General features: G+C 33.8%; 1 protein-coding gene across 2 annotated transcripts in view; it reads right to left on the bottom strand.

Moving 5' to 3' along the window:
- The window catches only part of LRP1B (LDL receptor related protein 1B), a 1,768,615-nt gene that overhangs the window by 270,467 nt on the left and 1,481,251 nt on the right, over nucleotides 1–16,897 (bottom strand). For both annotated transcript variants that reach the window (XM_069473041.1, XM_069473049.1), the window contains exons 46-50: nucleotides 13,177–13,305; nucleotides 10,838–10,957; nucleotides 3,187–3,300; nucleotides 2,795–2,944; nucleotides 31–153 (exon numbers count right to left, since the gene is read on the bottom strand). In XM_069473041.1, the coding sequence (XP_069329142.1) occupies nucleotides 31–153; nucleotides 2,795–2,944; nucleotides 3,187–3,300; nucleotides 10,838–10,957; nucleotides 13,177–13,305 (636 nt within the window). The remainder of the gene's footprint in view (nucleotides 1–30; nucleotides 154–2,794; nucleotides 2,945–3,186; nucleotides 3,301–10,837; nucleotides 10,958–13,176; nucleotides 13,306–16,897) is intronic.

Raw genomic sequence — 16,897 nt, 5'->3', positions numbered from 1 at the left:
ATAGAGCTAAAGTAAGATACAAAGTCTCACCACAGTGAAATTCATCAAGTCCATCCTCACAATCTTTCTGACCGTCACATAGCCAGGTATTCAAAATGCATCTTCCGCTAGGACAACCAAAATAATTTTCTTCACATTTGTGTTTGTTTTGAACTGTGACAAAATATAGAATGTAATGTCAAAAATTTAATTATCTTAGACTTCTGCAATATAGGTAGATAAAACACTAGTAGTCCTTGAACCAGAAGAAATAAATAACAGGCAAACTTAAGTAAAAAGTAGCAATGTTCTCCTCAAGAATGTCAAGGTTGTTGAAAACCAAGGAAAGATTAAGAAACTGTCACAGGGCAGAGGAGACCTAAGAGACATAATCAAATCAAATCCAGGATTGGGTCCTAAAACAGAAAGAGGATACTAATGGAAAAATTGGTTAAATCACAATAGTGTGGCATTTAGTTAAAAAAATAAAATAAAGTTAAATAACTGAAATGCCTCTAAAGTGATTGAGCCTAACATCAAAGAATCATATTTGGGTGGAAAATGTTATGATTTCCATATTTGTAACAAAAACTAAGTAACAAAATCACAACATTGATAGATCTTCAGTGAAAAAGTATGGATTTAGTGTTCAGGATTTAAACAATTATTCCCTATTCTAAAGAAGAAAAACAGGTTACAATGGAATCTCTAAAATCATTATACCTTGCAGAAATATCAAAAGAATAAGAAGTGTCTTATGTAAAATTATTTTCTAAATTATATGTTTTAAATTATGAAGTATTATTATAACTCTAAGAGTGTGTATAAAATATTGCATTTTTTCTTTACTAGATGGTATCTGTTTCCTTGCACTTTCAGGCTAACATGGTTTTTCAGACTGATTGGCCCATACCTAATCAGGAAATAAGCCTTAGAGTATACATGCCAATCACACTGTAATGACCCATTATAAATATTTTAAGATAATAAAAATTATCCTCATTTCATTCTCTAAATGTCAATGTAGATCTAATTAAAGGTGAAAATACATTTTTTGAGTAAATTCATCATTAAACCAAAAAGTTTTTTTTTTTTTTTTTTTTTAATTTGTGAGACAGGGTCTTGCTTTGTCATCTAAGCTGGAGCACAGTGGTGTGATTATAGCTCACTGAAGCCTTGAACTCCTGGGCTCAAGTAAACCTCCTGCCTTAACCTTTCAAGTAGCTGGGACTACAGGAGTGTACCACCACACACTGCTAATTAATTTTTCTATGTAGAGACTGTATCTTGCTGTGTTGCCGAGGCTGGTCTTGAACTCCTGGCCTCAAGCAATCCTCCTACCTTGACCTCCCAAGTGCAGGAATTACAGATGTGAGCCCTCATACCCAGCCTAAACTAAAAAGTTTTGAGTGTGCTTCATGTCTAAGTTCTTCTTAGGCTTTTGCATAGGTATAACCGAAAGTATTTACACTGATTCATATCTGGTTTCTTATCTGTCTGTCCAACTGTCTCATATGCCTGCATGAGTGTTCCTTGCCTTCTTATCCAATATAAGAATCACAATTCTCTATGTATGTAGTCTATATTATCTAGAAACAGGTAAACAGAAATCTGAAAAGGGAAAGAATGTGTTGTTGTCAAAAGAACATTGGACTAAGAATCTTGATGCTCAGTTTCCATGAGTTTAAAACAAGTTTAAAAATATTTTATATAATTAAAAATATAGTAAATATTTTTTTAAAATGTGAAAGAACTACAGTGAGCTACAGTCAAGGGCCTCTAGCGAAGAAGCTCTCCACTTTCTCTGAGGCTGCAGCTAGGCTCTTAAAACCCAGAAGGAACAAAAATGACATCACATAATGTTACACATCACTGAGCACAAAAGGATGGGATCTGCAATTGCCAAATTTAGTGATAGATCATGAACAATTAAGAATATCAATTTTACATAGTAGATTGTGTGAATGTGTGTGTTTGTGAGAGAGAACTAGTGTGCAAAATATCTATAAATCTAATGTCTTAAAATATTTAAAAAATTACTGAATATCAACTAAACATGAAAACAGTGTAGCAGTAGGGTGGAAGAGGCAAATAGCATTATAAGACCAAATTCAATAATGTCCTATATATCATATCTACTTTTACATAGTTAACACCTTTCTTTTCTGATTTTTTTTTTTTTTTTTTTATTTCAGTATCCTCAAAGTGACCTTTGCTGGAAGGCATTCTCGTAAGAATGCGGATGACACTTTTCAGAGTTCATGTTGGAAAGATGATTAACAGTCAGATATAAATTTATCTGTCTAAACTTGATCCAATAATAATAATAACTATTACCCAAACTACTATGTCAAAAGATTGTGTAAGGTGCATTAAACAGCCTAACACATAAACACCAGCTGCATAGTAACACTGAGCAAAGCCAGAAATGAGAAACATAGCCTTTCTCTTTTTAGTCTATGAAGTTATTGCCAGGTATGTAATACTTCTGTTGAAGCTTTATAAATTACATATTTTAAAAACTTAATCACCAATTTTAAAAGGACTAGTGATGAACTGAACATGAAAAAGAAAATTGATCCAAATTTAGCACAGATTTCTTGAGTATAATTTTATAATTTATTTAAAAAGATCAAGTGGTATGTATAGAACAGGTTGATTACTATTTAGTTTACATCATTTATATTTTAATCTTAATCATTGAATATTAAGAATAAAAATAAACAAATTTATTGTATACAACTAATGAGCCTATAAATCTTCAAGGCAAACCCTGTTTTTTGTTTGTTGTTTGTTTGCTTGTTTCTAGAATTACCTGGACACTTTAATTCATCTGAGTAGTCTCCACAGTCATTAGACCCATCGCATATCCAAGTTGGCAGAACACACAGTGAGGTAGAATTACATCTTATGAACCCTGTGGTTTTCACTCCAAGTTTATAAAAATGTGTGCAGTCTGTATTATCTAGAAACAGGTAAACAGAAAAGTAAAAAATACCTCATTTGCAAAGATTATGAGCCTTCTATGTAGGTCATAGAGACAAGAAAAGTTAACTTCATTTGAAGAAGTAAATATGCAATTATCCTACACAACAGGGGTTAATTACATATTAGTTCTGGACAAGGTTCAGTAACAAGTTGGACAGTGTTCAATTCAATGCCAAGGTGCCCATGCATGAACAGACAAAATGTAGTGGAATATCTTACTGCAGTTCTTTTCGTCTGAAGCATCTGCACAGTCTATGTTCTGATTGCATCGTGCTGATCTTGGAATGCAAGTCCCATCTGCACAGCGGAACTCAACAGTGGCACAGGTTGAAACTAGAAAAATAGGTAAATAAATAAATGGATAGATGGAACAGAAAATGACTCCTTGCTTTTACATCTTGAATATTTTAATTAATTCATATATTTTTGTTTGGTTTTGCTTTTTTAACCCTGGGAAGTCAATGTTGATCCTTGGCTTCCACGTGCAAGCTTGGATTAGATGCTTCTTACATATCTTCCCTTTCACACAATTCTTCCCGCTGTTGTGATATTCATCCTACTGCATTGTAACTTCCTGTTTATCTACTGGAAGACCCACTAAATGTAAGCTCCATGAGAGCAGGGACTGTGCCTCATTCACCATGTTCACCATGGTAATACCACTCTAGCACTGAGCCAACACTTAAAGAAAGAGTTGCTGAAAATTCCCTCCCTTTGCAACTTCAATAGTACAAAAGTTATGACACTAGACAAATGTCTGATTAAATGCCTACTGGGAAATTCCAATATGGTTGCCAAAAAGAAGTGGAGCATTCCCTGCTATGATAGAGAAAGGCCGAGAAAGAGGAATAGAGGGAGGGGGGAAAAACTGAGCATTTGCTTTGTTTCTCAGTGGGAACAGCTGAACACTACTAGAAAGTCATCTATGCTATATCACACTCCTTTACGTGGCTCTATAATTAACATTTGGTATAGGAAATATGGATGCCTCATGCCAAGAAACATAAACATGGCATCTCTTATTGTTATGAAAGTGTAGCTTTCCAATTCCCTGCTCTGCTTAGATGAAAATCAGTTTCAATATGCCACTGTCATCATATACACTTTGTATAAAATATCCTATTCTTAATCATACATTCCTAAGTTGCTTATCCATTCATAACCAAATAATTGTTTGCAGTAATGTGTTGTGAACAGGTGCATGGTATGCTATATATGTAAATTTAATTTAGGTGAGTTTTTTTATTCTAAATTCAAATTTCCAGAAGTTTATTACATTAATGTACAACCTGAAGGGCTCTTTCATTATGCCACTTTTACCAGTGTTGATATTTTAAAGAGCCTATTTAATTATAAATAGAAATTATATCAATTGTAAATGGTTAAAATGCTATCTTAAAATATGCAAATTTTACTCAAGGGTGTGTATGTCATTTGTATTTTATAATGTACTGTTCTTATTATATTTAATCGTATCTTGAAATTGCATACTTATTTGTGTTTAAATGCTGATTAGAATAAATGTTTTATTTACAACTTGCAATTATAATTGCTTTACTTTTTTTCATTAAAAATAACATCTTAGCATGTGAAACAGATAATGCTATTATGAGTAGAGATAAATGCATTGTTCGAAAACAAAACAAAATAGATTTTATTTTAAGAGAGCAAAATCTTTTCTATATTTCTTTATATTACATTTAATATTCAATTTTTAATAGAAACAGTAAATGTGGCATATATCATAGAAGATAATCATGTCAATCATTTCCATTTTGTTTTTGACTTCACTATCTATCAGCAGTATCTTTTAACTTTGTTCTAAAAGATTGCTTATAATCTCTTTATTTAGAAGACAAGATGCCTTTCTCTGTGAAACACCATTTTAGACAGTTGTAATATTCCTAGGCAAGCTTTCAAAGGTTTATCTCACAATGCACTTGAAGTCTTCTACCTTACAGTATAGTTGAACTTAGAGTTTAGGATGAGAGGAAGATCCCAATGGGGACAATTGAAATCCATTCCACCATCACCATCTCCCTCTGAGCATCTACAGAGAATCCTCTGTGTAGATGGCAGGAAGTCCACCTGAATGTGGCAGGGAGGATGAAGAGGAAAATATGACTCCATGAACATGGGGGATGGCATTTCAGACTGTTAAGAAAAGTTTAGACTTGGGGATTTCACAGCAATGAAGTTTCAAAAATAGTATCAGAAACTCTGAAGTGGAAGAAAGAGTAAAGAATAACTTGTGAGAAGAGTGGAAATGTCGGGCAAGGAAAACACAATTTTAGATTGAATTCTAGATAGAAGAAAGAAATGAAAGGAGGAGCTCCAACTAGATGAGAAGAAACTTTAACTTTGAAGTTGAGCAGAGTGGTTAGAAGATACTAATTAAAAGAAAGGAGTGGGAAAAGAGAAGAGGGTGGAGATAGAATGCAATAGAGAGTAGAAAATTTGCAGGATATATTTTTTTCTCCCATTTTCCCAAGTAATAAATTTTGGCAAAGAGGGCTAGGCTGGCTGATTAGAGTGTGGGAGATGTACAAATAGGAACAGATCATCCCTTTATACCTGATCCTGTTTCCACAGATTCCATGCTTGATTTAGAGTTTGAGTTCGGCCCAAGGGTTAAGTAGGGTGATGAGTGGCAATGTGATTGGACATATTAAGTAGTTGCAGAATTTTGTAATCAGTGGAGATGAGGTGATTGTGGGAATTAATATATCCTGCATTCGTAGGCAAGGAATGAGAGTCTTGTGATGACAGAAATCCTTAGAAATAGCAGGAACTTCATTAAATAAGTAAACAAATGTCTCTTCTGCCAAAACCTCTTTCTCTCTTTTGCCTCAACTATATTGCTTCTTCACGTTGTTTTGGTCAGTCAAGCATTAAAACTTGTTTCAACTTTAGGGTGATTTTTAAGGAAGAAAGATACTGGAATTTCTAATTTGTCAGGTGAATATGAAAGTTTTCTGACAATTTTTCCTCAGGCTAAAAGTCCTGATAAAGAGAGAAAAAAAATATTGTAGTCCAAATAAAGATAAGCCAAGGGAAAAATACTAGACTTTTCCCTCCAGATAGTCCAAAAGAAAAAATAAATCTACAAATGTGAGTGAGAATATACCACAGCCACACCAGGAATACCAATGAGATACTACAAAGAAAGAAGATCAGACAGGGATTGTGGATCAAAAGTAGTAGCAAGAGAGAAAGTAAAGTCACTCTCTCCTTCATATACTTTCTTAATTTTACTATTTCTTCCACTTTCTTCTTAGCATGTCAGTTAAAATATTTAATGAGATATGAAAGATATGGAGATCAATTGATCTGTCTGTAGTTCTTAGGATATTTCTTATAGATAACCTAGCTCAATTCTCTCTTCTAACTCCCCTTATCTAACATGTAGCAATGGGAAGCTGACAAGGAAAAAAAAAAAACATTAAATTTGCTATCATATCTTTCTTCCAAAGTTTACTTTCAAATCGCATCTTTTATTAATTATTTGCTGCTTAGGTTCTAAGGGTATGCAAACCCAAAAAGAATGATGATTTCTTTTCTAGCCATATTTATCCTTTTCCTTTAGCTTGTTGTTTGTGGAGTTATTCAAAGTTTTGCTATGAACCTAGGCAAATAAACAAACCCCAGTTCCCTCTCCTTTAGGGTACCTCAGAACTGCTAGCTCTCCAGTGTACTTAAAGGTATTCTGGTGGCCCAAGGAAGTTCATGTACCTCCCAAGGGGAGCAATTTATATTCATCTCCACAGGAAAGGAGGCATATCATGTACTCTTCCTAAATCTATTCACTCAACCTGTCACACAACCAGAAGGGGAATATAAAATGACAAACCTTAGGAACAACTCCTCATGTCCCTGCCCCTCCCATAGCCTGACATCTGAAGTTCTCAGTTATGAAAGAAATATCTATAAAGAGGCAATAAATAAAAAATAGTGAGGATTGGGGATTTTTCTTTTCCTCCAAAACAGAAGAAACCAAAAATAATTACTGGCAACATTCCTTTCCACTCTGTAAATAGACTCTCTTCCTTTGTGGAATTAAAAAATAATAGTAATAATTACTATTGACATCTAAATTAAACAAGCAAAAGTATAATAGCACTTCAAATAATTTACAAATGGCTCCACCACAGCCTCTTATCACAGTCTTATCAAAATCTCCCCGTATAGATTGACTTCTAACCATACTACCTTACTTTTATATATTTTGTTTTATTTTGATTAAAAAGTAACAGTATATTGTGTGTGCATATATATACAACAGTGCACTGACTACAGAAACAGAGAATGAGTAATTGGAAGAAAAGTCTTGCAGAGATAACTCTTATCCATTCTTTCTGAGCCCATACATATTCCTTTCCTTCATCATTTTTTATGTGCTGTAAGAGAGTTTGGTGGGTACATATGTGAATAATATAAGTCTTATAAGACAGCCTGGCTTGTGGGAAATGGAACCAGAAAAGCCTTCCTTCTATGGCTTGAAAGGTGCTCTATAAGTGAGTAGACTTAAATTGAGAGACAAATCAAACCTGAAAGATGTGGCTAAAATGAGTAATCTTTCATCTAAAAAGCTACCCATTTGTTTATCCTAAAGGAGCTAGTCCATTTAATGAAATTCATTAATTTTGAGTTAGTAATAAAGTATCTGCTTATTTTTTCTTGAGCAATTTTAGTTTCAAATGTCCTACATTATATAGGAAAAACTTTGGGACACAGGCTTTATTTGTTTATTTTTAAGATATCCAACTGCTATAATTTCTACATTGTTATGATCACAAAAGAAAGGTCATGAAGAAAGGTGATTCCCAAATGCACTATTCTGTGCCCAAGAATGTGGCTGAGATAGTTATAACACAAAACTCAAGAGTTTAGATTAAAAGAGGCAAATAACATTTTCAGTTACTTTTATTGTTATTCATCACCTGGTATTGATATCACTAGGCAGAATAAAATCTATCTATATTTTCTGGAAGACTTACTGCTTCAACCAACCACATAAGAATTTAATAAACACCTATCATGTACTAGTTATTACATTTCATAACCCCAAACACACTAATTTATTTACCACTTTTGAAAACATACTTTCATTTTCCGAGAAAACTCATAGTAACTTATTAACTTCCCATGGTTCTTTTTGATGAATTTTGTTTTAAAATCTACTTTCTATATTTATTGTTCAGTTCCTGCACATTCTAGCTTGATATTTTTACTTTAAAACTGGTTTAATGCCTTTATTATATTCTCCTCACCTGCTTTCAAATAACTGATAAAACATGCCCTTGTCTTGCTCTTCCTCTAGTTTCCTTCCCTCCTTTCTTCCAAATGGGAATTCATTTCCCTCCACTTACTCCCAGTATCTTACTACATTTTACCATTTCTAAACTCTTATAGGTGACTTAATTTGCAAATGTCCTTGGCTATTCCTAAACTATAGTGTCAACCTTAGATGGTAATCTACTCAAGTGTCTGCCCAAAGTCATGCAGTCTGAGATCACAGTCACTTCCCAACCTTCCATACAACTACACAATAGTTTGCTTGACTTCTGCCCCCTTTCTGAACTCTGCATAGCCGTCTCATCACAACTATACTTCATACCTTTTCTTTACCATCAATATTTTCCAAAAACAATCTACATTCACTTTACTCCTTCACCATCCATTTTCTGCCTTAACCCAGTGTGACCTGGCTTTCCCATACCACTCACTCTGTAAATTGATTCTCATGAAGGTAATCAAAAGATTATCTCCTATTTGCCAAATATAATGGACACTTCCAATCCATGCCTGCCCTCTTGCCCTTTCTGTAATATTTTGAAATGCTGAATGATCCCCCTTTCTTGAGAAAACGATTTCTTATGAGGATCCTTCTATTAGTCCTGTTTGCACTGGTAGTTTTAATTAGTGATCAAATTCTCCTTTTTGTACCAGTGTTTTTAACTTTGTATTTCAACAAGTAATTCTGATGCACTCTTTTAAAGCACATATTACTCCATACATCTTCTCTAGGTTTCTTTCTCCTTAATGCATCCAAAATCAATACTTCTGGTCTAAATCTACCACCTAAGCTCCAGATCTCTGTGTACATGCATGTGGAACAGCTCCACTTGGATGTCTACAAGTGCTCTAAGCTCTGAATGCAAAATACTCTTATTGTTTTATCCCTATTCCCACACAAACCAAAGGCCCACAAAAATAAATAAATAAAATTAAGAAAAAAATAAGTTTAAAATAGGTCAAAACATTCCCACAAAACTACTCTGTCCTTCCTCAGGCTTTCTCTGTTTATTATCCAAGAAGACCTCCTATGCTATCTTTTAAATGTTGTTATATCTGTCTTATTCCCCTTTATTCTTAGCTTTAGCTGCTGTAATTACTGTAGGTTTCATTCACACAATCACACTTTTTGTCTTTTTTTTTTTAAAATGTAAATTTGATTATATTTGGTCTGCTTTAAACCTTCAGAGACTTTCTGGCAACTGCAAGATAAAGTCTGTGTTCCTTAACATGGCACAAGATACACGTTTATCCCCTGGCTCCTTCCTCTAACTTGTCTCATTGTTTTTAGCACTCCCCTATGTGCAATCTAGTCCTAACTGTGTCAAATTACTTGCAGTTTTCGATACTGTCCCTCTACTTAGAATTCTCTTCTGTTTCAATCATTCCATCTTATTTGTACTAAAATATTCAGCTTAAATTTGATATAGTCATGAAACTTTTGAGGATACTTCCAAGCCAGAAATTTTTAAAAAATGGTGTTCTCATGGGTGCAACCACAGCATCTTATATATATCTTCAACTGTTTACATGACTGTTTCTCACTTAGAGTTTGAACTCTTTGAGAGCAGACATATGTCTTATTAGTTTTGTGTCTTAGCCCCTAATGCATTGTACTCAGTAAAGTGAAGGCAATGAATGGGAAGTATTTTTAAGGAAAATTGCTTTGAAAATATCTGTTGGATACATATTTTAGAAGGCCTTCACTGTCATACTAAAAAATACTCATTTATTCTCCAAACAATGGTATTTCATTAGTGGTTCTTTATCAGAGCAGTGATTAAAAAAAAAAAAAAGTCAGTGCTTACATATCATTCACTATATACCAAGTACTGTTCTAAGTTTATTTAATATTAATATTATCATTTAATTATTTTTCCTGTTTTGCAGTTTGAGAAACAGAGACACAGATACTAGTTAAGTGTCTTCTTTAAATTTAGACAGTAAGTGTTGGGATGGAGGTTCTAATCCAGGCAGTCTAGCTTGATAGTCTGTCCCAGTAGTCACTGTGGGAAAATGTTAAACAGTTATTAGCATGACTAACAATATACAGATGAATGGGAAAAATATAGGCATGAAAACCAGGTAAATGGATACTCTGTAAATCCAGGCTTAAAGTGGATTGCCATTAAAGATATTAAAAAGAATTGGAAGATTTGTTGGGAATACAGGAAGGAGGGAATCAAGGATAACACCAAGGTTTCCTGTCCAGTGGTTAGGGAAATGAAATCATGGGTAAAACAGAGAATTAAGGAATGAAGGATAATATTTTTGGAGTAGCAAATTCAATATTACGCATTCTGGTAGAAATGTCCACAAAACAGGGGAGATGGAACTGGAGACATGAGAAATTACAAGAGTTTCAAAGTGAGCAAAGGAGTAGAAACCAGAAATAGAGAATATAGTCATAACTTTCAATTGACTTTAGTAATTCAACTCCAGCGGCATTTACCAAAGTATAGTCCATAGATGTTACTAGGAGTTATATACTGCAGTGCTCTCAGAAACAAACTTTGGAAAAGTTCAGCAGAAATTAGCATAGCAATACTGCTAGGCTGCTTCAGCAAGTATTTACCTTTACAGTCTAATTCATCAGAGTTGTCTCCACAGTCATTTTCACCATCACATAACTTGCCGTGAGGGATGCAACGACGATTGTAGCAGGACTTGAAACCTCTTCGACAGCTTCTGTTTTCTTGTAAATAAAAGTAGAAACTCATAATTGGAGATCATAGAGAAATATTTTTACAAAATGAAAATCACAGGCAGGATTTCACTCATAATGACTAGATTATGGACCTATAAAACAAATGCTGTGAGGTATAAAAGCCCTGTGTTAAAATATTCATATATTATTAAGGAGTAGTTCTTTCAGTAAAGCCCCGTTTTGGCTTGATGTTTTAGCTAGAGTGATTCACACCTGGAGATCTTTTCAAGTTGTACCCACATTACTGTTTCTGACACTCTGTCAAGTGGCACAGGAATAAACATACATCACATAATTACTTCTGAAGAAATAAATTCCTACCTAAAGAGTAAAAACCACACTCCAACATGCATCTCCTATTTCCTCTACGTTTATCTGCAAGGATTTTGTAACAAGAAAACAAAAGCAGCAAAACATGCATTCCTGAATCAGCGTATCAAAGAGTCACCTGTCAATACATTTCCCTTAAAATGTCTACAGAATTTCCTGAGAAGAAGAATTGCCATCTGAATTCTATTTACTTCATCGAATGTCTTTTGACATTCTCTAATTTGGGACAAAAGTTACCACTTACAATAATAATAGCTGCTCTTTATGGAACACCAGCTTTGTGCCAGACTCTGTATTGGGTACATGTAAATGTGCACTTGCTTATTTAATGCTCTCAACCACTGTTAAAGCTGGTCGCTTTGTAGAAGGAAACTAAAACATAGAAAAGCGAGTCACAGTCCTCACACTAGTCACACACTAGTAGGTTTGGGAACAAAGAATTAACCTCATGTGTGATTCCAAAGCCCATGCTCGATACCTGGGGTTAGGAAACTATTATCCCAAAGCCAAATGTAACTTGTGAGCCTGTTTTTGTAGGATTCTTGAGCTAAGAATTATTTTAAAATTTTTAAAGGATAGTAAACAATAAAAAACAGAGGGTATGTGACAGAGAGCATATGTGACCCACAAAACTTAACATATTTATGAGGTGAACCTTTACAGAAAAAGTTTGCCAACCCTGTTCTACATAAATATCATCTTACTACAACAAAAATAAAAATATAAAATACATTCTTAAGCCAATTCATAGTAAATGCAAATTTGTAAGCTGATTCCCATAACATTTTTATGTTTTAATATTTTAATATTGTGTAGAATATAATCATTCATTAAAGCAAGTATGGTATTTGAGGTAAATTCCCTAGGATTTTGGTTACAGATCAATCATGGACAAATTATATTTGGCCATCATTTTATTTGAGAGTGTGATCTTCTGTAATGTAAAAGAGTGAGAAAACTGCCTGTGGATTTCCCAAACTCCATCTTCCTCTTGTTTAAACTTTTCTTTGATTATTTAGGTTCAATTGTTACCTAGATATTAGAACAAGGGAGAAAAGTAGAAATGAAAGGTAACAGTTCCAGATATAGATTCCTAAATTTTGCATAGCACACAATCCCAATGCTATTGGATTTGTAGAATAAAAAATAAATCAGACTAAGTTTTTAAAAATCTGGATCAATTGTATAGTAACCATTAATGATTACACAAAGACAAATTTCCAAGAAAACTATTGTTGTAATAAAGGCAAATATCAGTTGCTTACTAGGGTAGAAAAGCCAATCTCTACTCCTGAGGGAGAGGTAGAGGTTGACTATCACTTGATGTCACCAACAGAGACACAGCTGGTGGAATTCCATGCTTGGTGGAGACCATGGCTAAAGTAGTCAGCCTTTGTACAAATGGACACTAGCCCCCATGCTAATCCTAGGGACAGAAATAGAATGGACAAGACTTTGATATCAACCCAACTACATAGTATTGACTGATGGTGTAGTTTTGCTGCAAAGTAAGCCTGCAATATCCACAAATCACTGATGTTTTTGAATTACATTTTAAGGAATGTAAGCCTAAAACCTATAGCTAAAGATGAATAACAAGGCAGTTCAAAAGACAGGCTCTACTTTCTTTGAATTTGCATTCCATGGATGGGAAACCGTGAGGAAATTCTTCAATGAGTATCATAGCTACTGGATAGGAAATAAAGTGCTTCATTTTAACACAAGCAAAGCCAAGTCAATTGCCTTAGATCTACATGCTAATGAGAGACATTGAAGAAATCATCCCCATAAACCAAATGAAGATAAACAAATCAAAAACTATAAGAAGAATCAGAAACTTCTCTCTGGAATGAGCAAATCACATATTGGACACTTACCACAGTAAAGCAGTTTTTCATCTGATTTATCCTTACAATGAGGAATGCCATCACAGGTGAGCTGATAGTCAATGCATTCACCATTTCCACATTCAAACTCCAAATAAATGTTGCAGGAGGAATTTTTAGCTAAAAGAGTAAAATGGTCTATGTTTTTGTGTAACAACCAACATTCACTGATATGATTATAATTATTTTTTCTTAATTTTAATTATAAAAATAAACTAAAATTTATCTAAATATAAAATTAAATAAAGGGAAATGGCTCATGGCATTTTTTCATTAAAAATTAAGAGGAACACATTTTGTTGTTCTTCCCCTCCCTTTGTAAGTGCTTTGAGAGTTGCATGACTTTATTTTTCTTTCATGTTTATTTGTGCATTTTGTTCATTATTCAGTGACTGTGTATGCGGAGGAAAAGTATGTCTTAAGTTTGGATGACTATATTTATGTATCTAGTCTAGCAGTCTACCTCAAAAATAAATTATAAAAAAGAGGCAATTAAATGAGCTCTGTAAATAATGAAATGGTTTTGTGTTTTCTATGGGAATCTATCACATGTTTTTAATACATTGGAAATTTTCAGTGGATATCATACCCATTTTTGAATGCTTGATGTGAAATCATCTCAGTCAAATAAATGATCCCAAATTTTTCCCATCTCCTACTTGGTCTCTGTCCCCCACTACCTTCTGATAAAGTCTCAGCAGCAAATTCTATAATTCACAAGTACTGGAATTGCTAAAATCATCCTCATCAGCCTCTTGTTCTACCTATGTGTGGGAGGTACCAGAGAGCAGACCCTTTCTTCCTGCCACACGTGGCCAGTACCTGCTCCTTGAAATGTACGGGATCTGTGGGATGAGCCGCTGGAAGACAATGGGAAGCGTGTGCAACTGAGTCCAGGGACTCCAACTGACATTGCCACATTGCCTGATATCTAAATCTCAGGATTTTCATAAGAAATTAAAAATTTGAGTCTTTTATGTGGTTTGCCCTAACTTGTAAGCACAGACCAACCTCATAAAGTATAAAAAAGAACCCTTCCTATAGCTAGGTTTCATCCTTGGAAACCCAGTACATAATCACTGTTTTGAAGAATTTCTATTGAGGAAGATTGACTTATTTTTATTTTTATTTTTAAATAATAGATTTACTAGCAAATTTTTGGAATCCAATTTTTTGGGTGTGCTGTCTGCTCGCATGTACTCACTCCATTGCTTGTCAAATAGTTGTACATAGAAATCTAATTGTATTAATTATGGTGGAGGTAAACAGAATTCATTTATTTCTGCTAATATGAGAAATATACCTCAATTTTATAATTTACTATCAATTATTTGAACTTTATTTCATAAATATTCAATTAAACAGCCACTACTATTAATTGACGTTTCCACTATTTTATTTCTTTATTATTCCTAGAATTTAATTTTAACAGAATGTCTATGTATGTATATATGTATGTATCTAAGACTTCTGATCTAACTCTTTCAATGAGAGCAACACTTTCCAAAGATTTTTTTTTTTTTTTTTTTTTTGTGCAATCTAAACTTCACTGGTCAATCAGTAGCTAAATTAGAATGTTATTTTAGAGAAAGTAACAAAAAAATTAAAACCTAAAAGTATTGATAAATTTAAAGGTAAAAGTATTATTAAACAAAAATGGTACTAATATTACTGGGTACAATCACCTTAGATCATGAACTGAACAAAATTCAGCCACTTACTGAAAGTCTATTGACATTCCCGACTTATTTTGTCTATTTTAAGTACATCCTATTTACTGTCTTATTTCCAATAAAAAACTAATTGTTATGATGGAAAATGCCATAGTTAGTGTTTTATATTCATAATGTCTTTGGGGGCAAGAACAAAATTGTTCACAGATAAATATGTTTTTTATATTTAGCAAAAGCAAATATTGTATGAGCACTATTCTTATTCAGGCATGTTGATTTGATGAAATCGTATTAAATCATGTTCTTTTGATGAAATATTATTAAAGTGCTTTCTCTTCTTTCTAGAAATAATGGTTCATCTGTCCTCTTATTCTCTTACATGGCAATTACTTTACTTAATTATATTTGCCATTTCTACTTCTATCACGGATGTCAATAAGGCTAGTAACATTGTGAGGAATGGAACTGCCTAATCTTTTTGTCAACAGTTATGACAACAAATGGTTTTCCCTGCTCTGCCCTGAGGTAGGTGTTAGCAAAGGGCCTTTCACCTCTGTAATGCTGCCGTTAACATTCATGAACAGCTCTGTGTGAAATCATTCAGATGTGGATATAGATATGCCAGAAACATTCTCATTTCCCAAAGATGGATTTGACAAGGAGAAGCCAAGAGTTACTTTCCAATCTCTCTGCTGGACAAGAGGATTTCAATATGAATGCACAATGCATACAGTCTGCCTCTATCACAGTTTGTCAGCTCTGAGGAATTCAGTATCACTCTATAGTTTCATATGAATAAAATTGCACTTGTTTACAATGATAGTTTTCTGTCTGATTCATTCTCTCTCATCAGTAGAGAGAAGCAGGTGGTTTAGTAGGGACAGTTGTATCTAACCTATTTTGCAGCAAGGACAGGCCTCTACTGTATGCAAATAAGCCTTGCTGTTTTGACTAAAGGCATTGCTTTATTACTGGCCTGCAGTGACCTATGAAAGAAACATGAGCGATTCTAATGCATGGCTAACACTCCAGGCTTACAGATGGCACCAGATCCAGACCATTACAGCTGAAACCACAAAAGCCAACTGAAAGAGAGAGTTTAAGCAATTGCCTGAGCAATTCAGAGAAGTATTAAGTGACAAAGAAATATGGGAATTTGTGGCCCAGATTATTGAAATCGGCTATCTGCATTTAAAATTCTCACCAATTGCATCATTCTCCCATTTGCTTTGGCACAGTCTTAAATAAAACATTTACCCAGTTTGCTAAGAGGTGCACTTTTGGGTTGTGATACCAATTTGCAAAGTAAGAAGATATGTCTATGCTATTGTATTAGGTGCAATAGTTTTCAAGACAAAGAAAATTATATCTAAGCGTTTATATTCAGTTAAAGATCAGGTAAAAGAGAAGGTCCTCCTGGTGCATAAAGACTAAAAGAAGACTGAAGATGAAGATGAGAAATACTATTATTATAGTGTAGATATACCTCACTCAGCTAATTCTCTGTAATGAAAAGATATAAGGTGAGGATACAGATGAGAATAGAAAAAAATGTGAAAAATTGACATATCCTAACAGCGGGTTCACCAATTTCCAACAGGATACTTTTCTTCCACCTTTCTTATACACAAATTGTCTTAATGTTAAATGGAAATTAACCTTTTTCTATTGCTTGCTATTTTTCATGGCAATATTGGAACACTTGAACATTTTTTTATTTTGGAAACAGTTTTGGAAACTTAGTTGTTAATAAGTGTATATTGTAATGGTACTAATTAAAGATTGTAATGCCTTTGGGAGGCATAAACATCATGCAAGGCTGCAATGTTACATTCTTAATTAACAGTTTGGAAATGATTACAAATAAGCTGCATGAGCCATTCTCTCTCATTTACATACTGTGATGGACTGTGAGTGGTTTTACTGCAAGGCTACTGATATACTGCCTGTATACCAGTTTATTTCAGCTTCAATTAATTTTGCTATTGACTGAATTCACAAAGTCATGACTGGAAGTTTTCAAACAATCATTGTGTGCA

The sequence above is a fragment of the Eulemur rufifrons genome, chromosome 1 (genome assembly GCF_041146395.1).
Source record: "Eulemur rufifrons isolate Redbay chromosome 1, OSU_ERuf_1, whole genome shotgun sequence".
Lineage (NCBI taxonomy): Eukaryota > Metazoa > Chordata > Mammalia > Primates > Lemuridae > Eulemur > Eulemur rufifrons.
Note: the sequence above shows the minus strand (reverse complement) of the source record. Positions and strands in the feature narration are given on the sequence as shown.